General features: G+C 37.5%; 1 protein-coding gene across 1 annotated transcript in view; it reads right to left on the reverse strand.

Moving 5' to 3' along the window:
- Positions 1-230: 230 nt before the first annotated feature.
- Positions 231-14,832, reverse strand: part of QRSL1 (glutaminyl-tRNA amidotransferase subunit QRSL1) — a 32,234-nt gene continuing 17,632 nt past the window's right edge. The window contains exons 6-11 of the mRNA XM_007465758.1: positions 9,164-9,339; positions 8,965-9,077; positions 7,888-8,080; positions 7,222-7,339; positions 3,080-3,285; positions 231-448 (exon numbers count right to left, since the gene is read on the reverse strand). Coding sequence (XP_007465820.1) covers positions 231-448; positions 3,080-3,285; positions 7,222-7,339; positions 7,888-8,080; positions 8,965-9,077; positions 9,164-9,339 — 1,024 coding nt within the window. The remainder of the gene's footprint in view (positions 449-3,079; positions 3,286-7,221; positions 7,340-7,887; positions 8,081-8,964; positions 9,078-9,163; positions 9,340-14,832) is intronic.

Here is a 14,832-nt window from a genome sequence, read left to right on the forward strand (position 1 = left end):
CATTTTTCAGGAACATGTATCTTATTATAATAGAAATCCTGTACTTTGTTTAGTGGATGCTTAATAAATGCTGACAGGTTATTCATAAGTAATTAACTATACCACAAGAATTTTAAAAAGCGATTCCAAGGAATGACTGTGTTGACAGTGAACCAAACTGCAAGATCACTTGACTTTTCTAGAATATAAAATCTTTAAAAGTCATAATTTGCATGATATAGTTATCACTACTATTTTAGAAAAACAGAAGCTAACTTTTCATTTTCAAAGACTGATGAACAATCATCCATTAGCTCCTGAAGCTGAATAACAGGAAACTGTACTTGTTTTTCAAACCATTTGGCAACTGTAAGAAGCTGCTGGTCACAAAATGCACGTCCAATAAACTGTAGTCCGATTGGCAACCCTTGGCTTGAGAGGGCCATAGGGACACTCACTGCTGGCAACCCTGAGGAAAAGAGAGAGACCCATTAAAGGTTGATTAATTCTCCACCCTAAGATGCAGAGACCTCTTCCACTTTCCAGTGCCAGTAGGTACAAGACAAGGTTAATGAAAAAGAATCACAAAAATTATATGTATGCTTCTGTATCTTCCTTTGTTCATTTAATATCTTAGAAATCACTGTATATCTGTTCACAGAGACCTTCTTCATTCCTTTTTTATAGCTGCATAGTATTCCATCATGTGCTTTTACCATAATTGATTCAACCATTCTTCTGTGGTTGGAGATTTTGGTTGTTTTCGGTATTTCGCTATTTCATGCCAAGTCCCAGTGAATTACCTTGTGTATTTTTCTGGTATTCCTGAATGTTTCTCAGCTGAAGAGGAACTGTTTCATCAAAAGATAAATGCATATGTAATTAGATATTTTGCCAACTTTCCCTCCAAAAAAGTTGTACCTTTTCAACTCCTATCAGCAAAATGAGTGTTTTCCTACAGCCTCACCTATAGAGTGTGTTGTTCAGTTTTTGAATTTTTGCCAATTTGTTAGATGAAAAATAGTAGTTCAGGGTAGTTTTTAGTTTTGGGGAAGAGAAAGTAGGACAGCCTGGGACATCTTGTTATGCCATAAAATAAGAAAGTTTTCAAAAATTAATGGGGGCTGGCCTAAAGGATACACAACTGTTGGTTAAATTTGAGCATCAAAAATAATGACAGTTAATTACTTATAATACATTGCATTCTTTTAAAAAAGGAAAGCTTTTTTAAAAATTATGTTTTCTTTTTTTAAATTGATTTATGTATTTTTTGGCTGTGTTGGGTCTTTGTTGCTGCTTGAGGGCTTTCTCTAGTCGCGGCGAGCAGGGATTACTCTTTGCTGTGGTACACAGGCTTCTCATTGCGGTGGCTTCTCTTGTTGCAGAGCACGGGCTCTAGCCGTATGGACTTCAGTAGTTGTGGCACATGGGCTTAGTAGCTGTGGCATGGGGGCTCAGTAGTTGTGGCACGTGGGCTCAGTAATTGTGGCTTGCGGGCTCTAGAGCGCAGGCTCGGTTATTTTGATGCACGGGCTTAGTTGCTCTGTGGTATGTGGGATCTTCCCAGACCAGGGCTCGAACCCATGTCCCCTGCACTGGCAGGCGGATTCTTAACCACTGCGCCACCAGGCAAGTCCCAGGAAAGCTGTTCTTTAGAGAAGGCTGCTAGCTAACATATGTAGAAGGAGTGGTAGAATTAGAAAAATCAGCATTTTGTAATTCTCTAAGTAATACTTAATTCAGGCAAGGATCATCAATGGATGCTAAAAGTGGGTTCAAGTTTATTGGGAAACACTGTCTCAAAGTATCATATCACCAATTGCTTACAACTGACAAAAGGAAAATGTGCCTTTGTAAGGAAAATATCTGGTAGTTACTTCCTTAACCAAGGGGTTAACTTAGCTTCCAAAAGTGGGACAAACTGATATTTAACTGTTTGACATGAAGCATATGTAGTATTTGTACCAAAAATGTTTAACTCAACCCAATCATGAGGAAGCAATCTGACAAATTCAGATTACAGACGGGATATCCTACAGGTCAAGTGGACTAGACTCCTCAAAAGAGTCAATGTCACTTAAAACAAAAATTTTAAAAGGCTGGGTATTTCTTATCAGTAACTATGCAGGCCAGAAGAAAGTAGCAGGGCATTTTTTAAGTGCTAAAGAACTGTCAAATCAGAATCATATATCCAGCAAAAATAACCTTTAAAAATGAAAGGAAAATCAGGACATTCTCAGAAGAAAGCTAAGAGAACTGGGTGCCAGCAGACCTACCCTAAAAGAATGGCTAACTGTTCTCCAAACAGAAAGGATATGGTAAAACAAAGGATCTGATACATCAGGGAGAAATGAACACAGTAAATAAAAGTATAGATAAATAAATACAACAGACTTTTCCCTCTGCCCTTGAGTTTCCTACATTATGTTTGATGATTAAAACAAAACTTATAAGTCTGATGTGGTTCAGACTGTTATAGAACATAGAGAACTGGGGAACTGTTCTAGACTTTAAGAGATATCATAAACAAATATAATATATTGGGGAAAACACCCTATAAAAGGCACTTTTGGTACAACTGAGGAAAGTTAAATATGAACTGTATTTGGAATATTATTGTATTTGTGTTAGTTTTCTTAGGTGTGATGATGGAATTGTGGTTACGCAGGAGAATGTCTTTATTCTTAGACGATTCATGCTGAAGTATTTAGGGGTGAAGTAACATGATGTTGAAACTTTCAAATTATTCAAATAAAAGCTAAGAGTGTGTGTGCGTGCGTGTGTGTGAAAGCGAGAGAGAGAGAGAGGAAGGAGAAAGCAAGTGAGGCAAAATGTTAACAAGGATGAATCCAAGCAAAGGACATATGGGTATTCATTATACGACTTCTTCAACTTTTCTGTAGGCTTGAAACTTAATGTATGTGTGTGTGATAAGTGAAAGCCTATAAATATACGCATGCACACACAAACACACATTCCTAAGCACTCCAGAAGGACAAGCTATTTTGTTTAGGGAACAATCTAGCTAGAACCTAAGTCGAAGATCAGGGTGTCTACCTAAAAACTGAAGAAAACCAGAGTGTTCTTGAGGGATCCTCACCTGCCATATTTACAGCCTGTGTAAAAAGATCATCCTGGGCACTTCGTGTTCTGTTGTCTTCTCTGATGAACTCTGTGTGTGGCACTGCCTCACTCAAGGTGGTAGGAGTTAGCAAGACATCCACTCCAGAGTTAAAAACATTCACAAAATCACGAGCAATGAGTCGTCTCACCTTCTGTGCTTTGACAAAATAATTCTCATAGTTTCTGTGGAAAAAAGTAGATGATACTTTAAGGGCTTTTTGTTATTTCTTTGAATCAATTCTCATGCATAAGGCTTGTTAAAAAAAACAGATGACACTTTAAGGGCTTTTTGTTATTTTTTTGAATCAATTCTTATGCATAAGGCTTGTTAAAGAATCACTGGATTCTTGGCCTGTTGGAGCAGGCACCAGTAAGATTCCTAACAACACATAAAAATGAATTTTGTTCAACCACACTGTTACTCTAAAAGTTTGTATATCTGGAATTAATTAAAAATCACCAGTAGATGCAATTCTGTAGATATAATCACAAAATATTAACACTTCCAGGGACATCACTAAACCAGAACATTCCTTTTCAGGTGAGGAAAATCAAGTGCATAGCAACTAAATGACTTTCTAAAGGCTGCAAAGATTGACAGGGGTAGAGGAAGGACTAGAACTTAGGTCTCTGGAGGCTCATTCCAATCCTTTCTATTATTATAATGTCCTATTTCATCTATAGTTATAATTATTATAAGGACTCTTAAGTTTTGGAAAATTCTAACATGCCATCAGAATTAGACACTAGAAAGCAGGCTCTGGAAACAGTAACCGGGGAAAGTATGCAGTGTTTGCAATTTTGTACTTTACAGACAAGTATAGCCCAGGAATGGAAATGTGAAATTTATGAAAAGATGCTTCAGGCCTGCCTGCTGAATGGGAGAAGATATTTGCAAATGCTATATCTGATAAGGAGTTAATATCCAAAACATGCAAAGAACTCATACAATTCAACATCAAAAAAATAAACAACCAATTAAAAAATGGGCAGAGGCCCAGAACATTTTTCCAAAGAAGACATACAGATGTGCCAACAGGCACATGAAAAGATGCTCAACCTCACAAGTCATCAGAGAAATGCAATTCAAAACTACAATGAAATATCACCTCACACCTTTCAGAATGGCTATTATCAAAGACAACAGGGCTTCCCTGCTGGCGCAGTGGTTGAGAGTCTGCCTGCTGATGTAGACGACACGGGTTCGTGCCCCGGTCTGGGAAGATTCCCACATGCCGTGGAGCGGCTGGGCCGATGAGCCATGGCCGTTGAGCCTGCGCATCCGGAGCCTGTGCTCCGCAACAGGAGAGGCCACAACAGTGAGAGGCCCGCATACCGCAAAAAAAAAAAAAAAAAAAGACAACAAATAACAAATACTGGCAAGGATGTAGAAAAAAGGGAACCTTCGTGCACTGTTGGTGGGAATGCAAAGTGGTGCAGCCACTATGGAAAACGGTATGGCGATTCCTCAAAAAATTAAAAACAATTACCACACAATGCAGCGATTCCACTCCTGGGTATTTATCCAAAGAAAACAGAAACACTAATTTGAAAAGATATATGCACCCTTATGTTCACTGCAGCATTATTTATAATAGTTAAGATTTGGAAACCACCTAAAGTGTCCATCAGTAGATGAATGGATAAAGATGTAGTATCAATACATATAAAAAATGGAAAATTAGCCATAAAAAAGAATGAAATCTTGCCATCTGCAACAACATGGATAGACCTAGAGGGTATTATGCTAAGTGAAATAATTCAGAGAAAGATACTGTATGATTTCACTTATCTGTGGAATCCATAAAACAAATGAACAAACATAACTAACAGAAACAGAGTCACAGATAAACAAACAGGTGGTTGGCAGAGAAGGGGGGGTGAGGGGCAAGGAGAGAAATAGGGGAAGAAGATTAAGAGTTATAAACTTTCAGGTATGAAACGTACAGTTTGGGGACTACAGTCAGTAATTATGTAGTATCTTTGTATGGTGACAGATGACAACTAGATGTATCATGGTGATCATTTCGAGATGCAGAGAAATATCAAATCACCATATTGTGCACCAGGAACTAACACAGTGTTGTAGGTCAATTGTACTTCAAAAACAAACTCAGAGAAAATGAGATCAGATTTGTTGTTACCAGAGGCGGGGTGTGGAGGGAGGGGGAATTGGATGAAGGTGGTCAAAAGGTACAAACTTCCAGTTATAAAATAAATAAGTACTAGGGATGTAATGCACAACATGATAAATATAATTAACACTGTTGTATGTTATACACGAACGTTGATAAGAGAGTAAATCCTAAGAGTTCTCATCGTAAGAAAAAAATTTTTTCTTCCTATTTCTTTAATGGTGTGCCTATATGAGATGATAGATGTTCACTAAACTAATTGTGGTAATAAAAAATAATAATAAAGGATATGGTTACTCCTCACCCGCCCCCAAAAGAAAAAATGCATACTTTACTGAAAAGATTAAGGAATTAGCCAGACATAGGTGTGACTGTAAGTCAACGATGCAAAGAAAGGGAAAAAGAAAATACTCCTTAGATCCTCCTGAAGCTGTTAATGAAGGTGGCAAAAGTATTAACCATTCTAACTTCAGTTTCCTCACCTGAAAAACGGATATAACAACTCCAATCTTTCTGAGGACCAAATACAATGAGATAAAAATGTGAAATCTTTTTTATCCTGAAAGAATGCTATAGAAATATCAGATGTCCTTATTATCATTTGACCACAGGATCTATAGGGAGATGAATGCAGGCATCACGTATAATTTACCCAACAGCTGATGGCTTAAATAATGTACTAACAGTATCTTTTTATAAAAGAACAAATACTTCTATTAAACTTCTTCCTACTTTAAATACGGTTCAAAAGCCCAACTTCTGCTTCCATCAGTGATGGGAATATTAGGGATGGATTTACTCTGCCATTTTAAACAACCGAAAACTAGACAAAATGAAACAACCATATTCAGACATTAGACAACATTAGAAGAGAAGCAAATAAACAAAGCCCTTTGATTTCCTCTTTAATCAAATAATAATTTTAGTTTTTGTTTTCCAGCTTTATTGATATAATTGACTATTAAATTGCTTTGTGTGTGTGTGTGTATATATATATATATATACACACACACACACATGCACACACACATACATACAATGGAATATTCATTATTACATACACACACACACACACACACACACACACACACACACACACACAGCCCATATTTTCTTTGTCCATTCACCTGTTGACGGACACTTAGGTTGTTTCCATGTCTTGGCTACTATGAATAATGCTTTGAGGCAGTGATTTCTTTCCTTCAGATATATACCCAGAAGTGGGATTTCTGGATCACATGGTAATTCTATTTTTAATTTTGGGGGGAACCTCCATACTGTTTTTCATAGTAGCTGTTCAAGTAGTATCTTTGGAAAAAGTAATCCTAACTATTGGCCCTGAGGAGATGCACAGATGAATAAAATGCTTGCCATGTATATATGTATGTATGTATGTATGTATCTATCTATCTATCTGTCTATCGATCTATCTATCTATCTATGGGACATGGAGCAAAACCCCAGGAAGCTATTGGTACAACCACTCTTGCTGTTTCACACTTCCTCTTAGACAGACCTGGTAGTATGGAAGATTAATCCTATTCACAAGATGGTGAACAAACTTATACCAAAGTCATAGTAATTTAAAATTCTTTTTTGGAGCAAACAGATACATGATGCAAGGGAAAACTAAGTTGATTCACTAAGTTTTTTAAGAGACACCAGTGTAACTTCCTGCTTAAGGCTCTCAGAACAGTAAGACAATGTGGCAATAATAAGGGACATTTAATGAGGCTAAAATCCTTCAGGGCTTCCTACTTAGCTTGTACTAATCATTCAGCTAGAGCATCAATGATTTGGTTTGTTTCTGAATAACCAGGAGCCAAAAGTACCATAAATGGGCCTTTAATTATGATTTCTAATTTAAATCATAAGGATTTTGCTTCCTTAGCAAATATCTCAACTTATAAGACTTGATAGACATGCTACTACTTTACTATGGAGTTTTCAAGAATGGGGAAAATTCCTAAGCTGATTATCTTACTCTTTTAATAAGAAAAAGTTTCCTGAGAGGATTCTTCCTCTCACCACATCATTGAAGCCTTCTCGTCTGGTTGCAGCATACATGGCTTCAGTAGACACATCGATGTCACATCTGTGACCTGATAACAAAAAACAAAAACAAACAAACAAAAACCCACAATTGAAAAGGAAGTAAAGTTTTGGCTGAAAAGTAGGTCTAGATTCACATTTGTGACCAGTACTAAAATTTCATGAGATTGAACTTAATTGGTTTCTCTTTTTTATCTGCCTTTGGACTTACTGGTCAGGAAGCAAGGAGAGAGAAAACGATAATGAAGAGGGGAACTTCAGTTGTTCACTCCCTCATTCATTCATTCATTCATTTTATTCAGATGTTTACTGAGCTCCTACCCTGTGCCAGGTACCACACTGTATGGACTGATAATACAAAGCTAAAATACTCTACCTTAAAGATACCGCAGAGTCCAGAGGGTGAGCTGAAGATACAGAGATATTATGATGAATAGTGTGACTATAATGCTAAAATGACAAAGGTAAAAGGATTCACTGATTTACTTCTCTAAATCTTAACATTATCCCTTGGCAATAATATATTTTGCTACTAACAAACGAACCTTTCAAATGTCTGAGACAACTTCCTTAAAAATCCAAAACACAGGCAACTTACCATATTCTAGCCCATCAAATCTTGCCATATTCGACGCCACTTCCGATGTACACAATACGTGGTAGCAGACAATTGAGTAACTGGTGTGGGGCAGGGACACTTCAATTACTTTGGCCCCCTCAGACTCAAAGAGATTAGCAGCTTTGGACCAAAGAGACTGTACTTCACTCGACAATTCTGGTGTAAGATATTCCTTATCGGAAAAAGTCAAAATACAGAAATGAGAATATCTGTATAGATGGTGTTATAAAAATTTGTACTCCAGAAACTTTGGCAATACATTAGAACATCTGATTAAATTGCTAGCAGGTAGCTAGAAAGACTGAACTAATTTAAGAGTGCTTATGGCATGACAAGCACAGTACTAGATACTGTGAGCTCGATATAATAATATTAAAGATTGGAGATCTGGTTGGAGAACTCATATTTGTTAAATGTTCATTATATATCAGGCACTCTGCTAGATACTTTCCAAAGGTTCTCTCATTTAACGCTTTTAATAGTCTTACGATGTAGGTATTATCATCCTTTTTATTAATGAAAAATATTGAGACTAGAGAAGTTAACTAACTTTCCTAATGTTACATAGCAGGTAAGTAGGAATCCAGGATTCTCAACTAAGTCTGTTTCTCTGTAAATCCTTAAAAGTAGGCACACCTATTACCTTAATTGAAGATTTTAAAGATTTAAAGATTTTACAGTATTTCTCTAGAGCAGTGGTCTCAACTGGGGGCAGTATCCTCTCCTCTTCCTCTCAACCAGGGGATATCTGGTAACATCTGCAGACAGTTTTGCTAGTGGGGCAGTGGTGGTGGTGGGGATGCTACCTCTAGGGTTAGAGGCCAGCGATGCTGCTCAACATCTGACAATGCACAGCACAGTCTCCCAGAACTAAAAATTATTGCTAAACTCAAAGTTAAAATTTTAAAAGGTTAGTAATTTAACATATCTATTTTCATGTGCTCAGGTCACAGAGCTAATAAAAGTGGTAGAGCAGGGCTTCAAACCCAACCAGTCTGTTTCCCAAGTCTGTGCTCTGTATTTGACTTGACAGTACTTTTGTAAAGAGGGACTTACCTTCGGAATTCCTATACATAGTTTGCTCATATCTGTCAAACTGGGAACCGTAAATGGTTTAACAGGATCTTGGATTGTGGTAGAATCTTTGGGATCATGCCCAGCTAGTATACCTGTAAGTAGGAATATTTATGAGTGACAGACACAGTACTGAAGTGAAATAACAATGTTTTGAAACTATATGGAATCGTTTAAATACCCAACACAATGGCTGCATCATCCACACATCTGGTTAAGATTCCTGGCACATCCATTGAATTCACCAGGGGAATGAGGCCATGACGAGAAACTAAGCCGTAGCTAGGTTTCAAACCAACAACCCCACAGTGGGCAGCTGGATTTCTGGTTGATCCTCCTGTATCTGATCCTAAAGCCCTGAAATTTAAATGAAATTCTCTTTAGCAGGATAGATAATATATCTCTAATTATATTTTAAATCTTTTTAAATGTATATTTTTAAAATGTATTTCTTCCTGATTTTACAAAAAATAAAACGGGCTCATCTCAGAGAATTTTTTTTTTTTTTTCTTTCTTTTTTTTTTTGCGGTACGCGGGCCTCTCACTGTTGTGGCCTCTCCCGTTGCGGAGCACAGGCTCCGGATGCGCAGGCTCAGCGGCCATGGCTCACGGGCCCAGGCGCTCTGCGCCATGTGGGATCTTCCCAGACTGGGGCACAAAGCCGTGTCCCCTGCATCGGCAGGCGGACTCTCTACCACTGCGCCACCAGGGAAGCCCCAGAGAATTCTTAAAATACAGAAAAGTGTAAAGATGTAACAAAATATTCCACCACCCTGAGGCAAACACTGTTAACATTTTGGCATAGTAACTTCGTCTTTTTTTTTTTTTTACATCTTTATTGGAGTACAATTGCTATACATTGGTGTGTTAGTTTCTGCCTTATAACAAAGTGAATCAGTTATACATATATATATGTTCCCATATCTCTTCCCTGTTGCGTCTCCCTCCCACCTTCCCTACCCCACCCCTCTAGGTGGTCACAAACCACCGAGCTGATCTCCCCGTGCTATGCGGCTGCTTCCCACTAGCTATCTATTTTACATTTGGTAGTATATGTAAGTCCATGCCACTCTCTCACTTCATCCCAGCTTTCCCCTTCCCCTCCCTGTGTCCTCAAGTCCATTATCTACGTCTGCGTCTTTATTCCTGTCCTGACCCTAGGTTCTTCAGAACCATTTATTTTTTTTTAGATTCCATATATATGTGTTAGCATACGGTATTTGTTCTTCTCTTTCTTACTTCACTCTGTATGACAGACTCTAGGTCCATCTACCTCACTACAAATAACTCAATTTCGCTTCTTTTTATGGCTGAGTAATATTCCATTGTATATATGTGCCACATCTTCTTTATCCATTCATCTGTCGATGGACACTTAGGTTGGTTCCATGTCCTGGCTATTGTAAATAGAGCTGCAGTGGACATTTTGGTATATGACTCTTTGAATTATGGTTTTCTCAGGGTATATGCCCAGTAGTGGGATTGCTGGGTCGTATGGTGGTTCTATTTCTAGTTTTTAAAGAACCTCCATACTGTTCTCCATAGTGGCTGTATCAATTTACATTCCCACCAACAGTGCAAGAGGGTTCCCTTTTCTCCACACCCTCTCCAGCATTTATTGTTTGTAGATTTTTTGATGATGGCCATTCTGACCAGTGTGAGATGATATCGCCTTGTAGTTTCGATTTGCATTTCTCTAATGATTAATGATGTTGAGCATTCTTTCATGTGTTTGTTGGCAAGCTGTATACCTTCTTTGGAGAAATGTCGATGTAGGTCTTCTGCCCATTTTTGGATTGGGTTGTTTGTTTTTTTGATAGAGCTGCATGAGCTGCTTGTAAATTTTGGAGATTAATCCTTTGTCAGTTTCTTCATTTGCAAATATTTTCTCCCATTCTGAGGGTTGTCTTTTGGTCTTGTTTATGGTTTCCTTGGCTGTGCAAAAGCTTTTAAGTTTCATTAGGTCCCATTTGTTTATTTTTCTTTTTATTTCCATTTCTCTAGGAGGTGGGTCAAAAAGGATCTTGCTGTGATTTATGTCATAGAGTGTTCTGCCTACGTTTTCCTCTGAGAGTTTGATAGTGTCTTGCCTTACATTTAGGTCTTTAACCCATTTTGAGTTTATTTTTGTGTATGGTGTTAGGGAGTGTTCTAATTTCATACTTTTACACGTACCTGTCCAGTTTTCCCAGCACCACTTACTGAAGAGACTGTCTTTTCTCCACTGTATATTCTTGCCTCCTTTATCAAAGATAAGGTGACCATATGTGCATGGGTTTATCTCTGGGCTTTCTATCCTATTCCATTGATCTATCTTTCTGTTTTTGTGCCAGTACCATACTGTCTTGATTACTGTAGCTTTGTAGTATAGTCTGAAGTCAGGCAGCCTGATTCCTCCAGCTCCATTTTTTGTTCTCAAGATTGCTTTGGCTATTCGGGGTCTTTTGTGTTTCCATACAAATTGTGAAATTTTTTGTTCTAGTTCTGTGAAAAATGCCAGTGGTAGTTTGATAGGGATTGCATTGAATCTATAGATTGCTTTGGGTAGTAGAGTCATTTTCACAATGTTGATTCTTCCAATCCAAGAACATGGTATATCTCTCCATCTGTTTGTATCATCTTTAATTTCTTTCATCAGTGTCTTATAATTTTCTGCATACAGGTCTTTTGTCTCCTTAGGTAGGTTTATTTTTTTTTTTTTTAAATTTATGGCTGTTTTGGGTCTTCGTTTATGTGTGAGGGCTTTCTCCAGTTGTGGCAAGTGGGGGCCACTCTTCATTGCGGTGCGCGGGCCTCTCACTGTTGCAGCCTCTCTTGTTGTGGAGCACAGGCTCCAGACGCGCAGGCTCAGTAGTTGTGGCTCACGGGCCTAGTTGCTCTGCGGCATGTGGGATCTTCCCAGACCAGGGCTCGAACCCGTGTCCCCTGCATTGGCAGGCAGACATATGGTTTTTCTCCTTCAATTTGTTAATATGGTTAATCACATTGATAGATTTGCGTATATTGAAGAATCCTTGCATTCCTGGAATAAACCCCACTTGATCATGGTGTATGATCCTTTTAATGTGCTGTTGGATTCTGTTTGCTAGTATTTTGTTGAGGATTTTTGCATCTATGTTCATCAGTGATATTGGCCTGTAGTTTTCTTTCTTTGTGACATCTTTGTCTGGTTTTGGTATCAGGGTGATGGTGGGCTCGTAGAATGAATTTGGGAGTGTTCCTCCCTCTGCTATATTTTGGAAGAGTTTGAGAAGGATAGGTGTTAGCTCTTCTCTAAATGTTTGATAGAATTCGCCTGTGAAGCCATCTGGTCCTGGGCTTTTGTTTGTTGGAAGATTTTTAATCACAGTTTCAATTTCAGTGCTTGTGATTGGTCTGTTGATATTTTCTATTTCTTCCTGATTCAGTCTTGGCAGGTCGTGCATTTCTAAGAATTTGTCCATTTCTTCCAGATTGTCCATTTTATTGGCATAGAGTTGCTTGTAGTAATCCCTCATGATCCTTTGTATTTCTGCAGTGTCAGTTGTTACTTCTCCTTTTTCATTTCTGATTCTGTTGATTTGAGTCTTCTCCCTTTTTTTCTTGATGAATCTGGCTAATGGTTTATCAATTTTGTTTATCTTCTCAAAGAACCAGCTTTTAGTTTTATTGATCTTTGCCATCATTTCCTTCATTTCTTTTTCATTTATTTCTGATCTGATCTTCAAGTCTTTTTTTTTAATGAATTTTTCTTTCATGGTTCAGGTCATTCTGTAATCATAAGTTTCCATCTCTTTTTTGCTTATCATGAGCCTTTTACTATGTCATTAAAATTACTGAAAATTTTAAATATGTATAATACTCTATCATATCAATTGGCAATTCCCAACTGATTCCCATTTTTAAAGTCCATTCTCCTATCCATATACATACAAATCTTTCTCTTAAGTTCCTTATTTTTTTAATTGAAGTATAGTTGATTTACAGTGTTGTGTTAATTTCTGCTGTACAGCAAAGTGCCTCAATTATACACATACATACATTCTTTTTTATATTCTTTTCCATTATGGTTTATTCCAGGATATTGGATATAGTTCCCTGTGCTATACAGTAGGACCTTGCTGTTTATCCATTCTATATGTAATAGTTTGCATCTACTAACGCCAAACTCCCAATCGATCCCTTCCCCTCCCCACCTCCCCCTTGGCAACCACAAGTCTGCTGTCTCTGTCTGTGAGTCTTTCTGTTTCGTAGTTAGGTTCATTTGTGCCATATTTTAGATTCCACATATAAGTGATATCATATGGTATTTGTCTTCCTCTTTCTGACTTACTTCACTTAGTATAATAATCTCTAGTTGTATCCATGTTGCTACAAATGGCATTACTTCATTCTTTTTTATGGCTGAGTAGTATTCCATTGTATACACGAATTTTCTTTATCCATTCATCTGTTGATGGACATTTAGGTTGTTTCCATGTCTTGGCTATTGTGAATAGTGTTGCAGTGAACACAGGGGTGCATGTAACTTTTTGAATTATAGTTTTGTCTGAATATATGTCCAAGAGTGGGATTGCTGGATCATACAGTAATTCTATTTTTAGTTTTCTGAGAAACTTCCATACTCTTTTCCACAGTGGCTGCACCAACTTACATTCCTACCACCAGTGTAGGAGGGTTCCCTTTTCTCCACACCCTCTCCTCCACACCCTCTCCAGCATTTGTTATTTGTAGACTTTTTAATGATGGCCATTCTGACCAGTGTGAGGTGGTGTGGTACCTCACTGTAGTTTTGATTTGTGCTTCTCTAATAATTAGTGATGTTGAGTATCTTTTCATGTGCCTATTGGCCATCTGTATGTCTTCTTTAGAGAAATATCTGTTTAGGTCTCCTGCCAATTTTTTGATTGGGTTGCTTGTTTTTTTGATATAGAGCTGTATGAGCTGTTTGTATATTTTGGAGATTAAGCCCCTGTTGGTTGCATTGTTTGCAAATATTTTCTCCTATTCCATAGGTTGTCTTTTTGTTTTATGGTTTCCTTTGCTGTGCAAAAGCTTGTAAGTTTGATTAGGTCCCATTTGTTTATTTTTGTTTTTATTTCTATTGCCTTGGGAGACTGACCTAAGAAAACATTGGTACAATTTTTACACATACAAATCTTATACCTTCTTTTAATGGCAATTTTATAATATGCTTTTACAAATTGTTTTTATCTATTGCCTTGGGAGACTGACCTAAGAAAACATTGGTACAATTTTTACACATACAAATCTTATACCTTCTTTTAATGGCAATTTTATAATATGCTTTTACAAACTAAACACACCCCTCCCAGAAATTCAGATACAGCCATTCTACTACACTATTTAGAATCATGGCTAGAAATGTATTTTATGTTATTTAAACATTTATGTTGTTGCCAGCTAGAATAACTGCATAATAAAGTACTTGTAGGGAATCCCCTGGTGGTCCAGTAGTGAGGACTTTGTGCTTTCACTGCTGAGGGCCTGGGTTTGATCCCTGGTCGGGGATCCCACAAGCCATGCAGTGCAGCAATCAATCAATCAAGTACTTTGTAATAAACACCTTTAAACATAAATCTTTGTCCATATATCTGATTAAATTTTAGGCTAGCTTCCAAGAAGTAGAGTTAATGGGACAAAAGGTCTACCTGTCATTATAAGTTCTTAATATATTTTGTCAAATTACTTGTCAGAAAGGTTATGCCAATTTATATTCCCAGTTGCAGTGAATCGGGTTTTTTATGTTTCATTATCATCACTGAATACTAGCAGCTCTTAAAATTTGGTTAATTTGATAACCAAAAGCTTTGCTAATGTGCATTTTTTTTTTTTTTTTTTTTTTTTTTT

Source organism: Lipotes vexillifer, unplaced genomic scaffold, assembly GCF_000442215.2.
Source record: "Lipotes vexillifer unplaced genomic scaffold, Lipotes_vexillifer_v1.1 scaffold732, whole genome shotgun sequence".
Classification (NCBI taxonomy): Eukaryota; Metazoa; Chordata; class Mammalia; order Artiodactyla; family Lipotidae; genus Lipotes; species Lipotes vexillifer.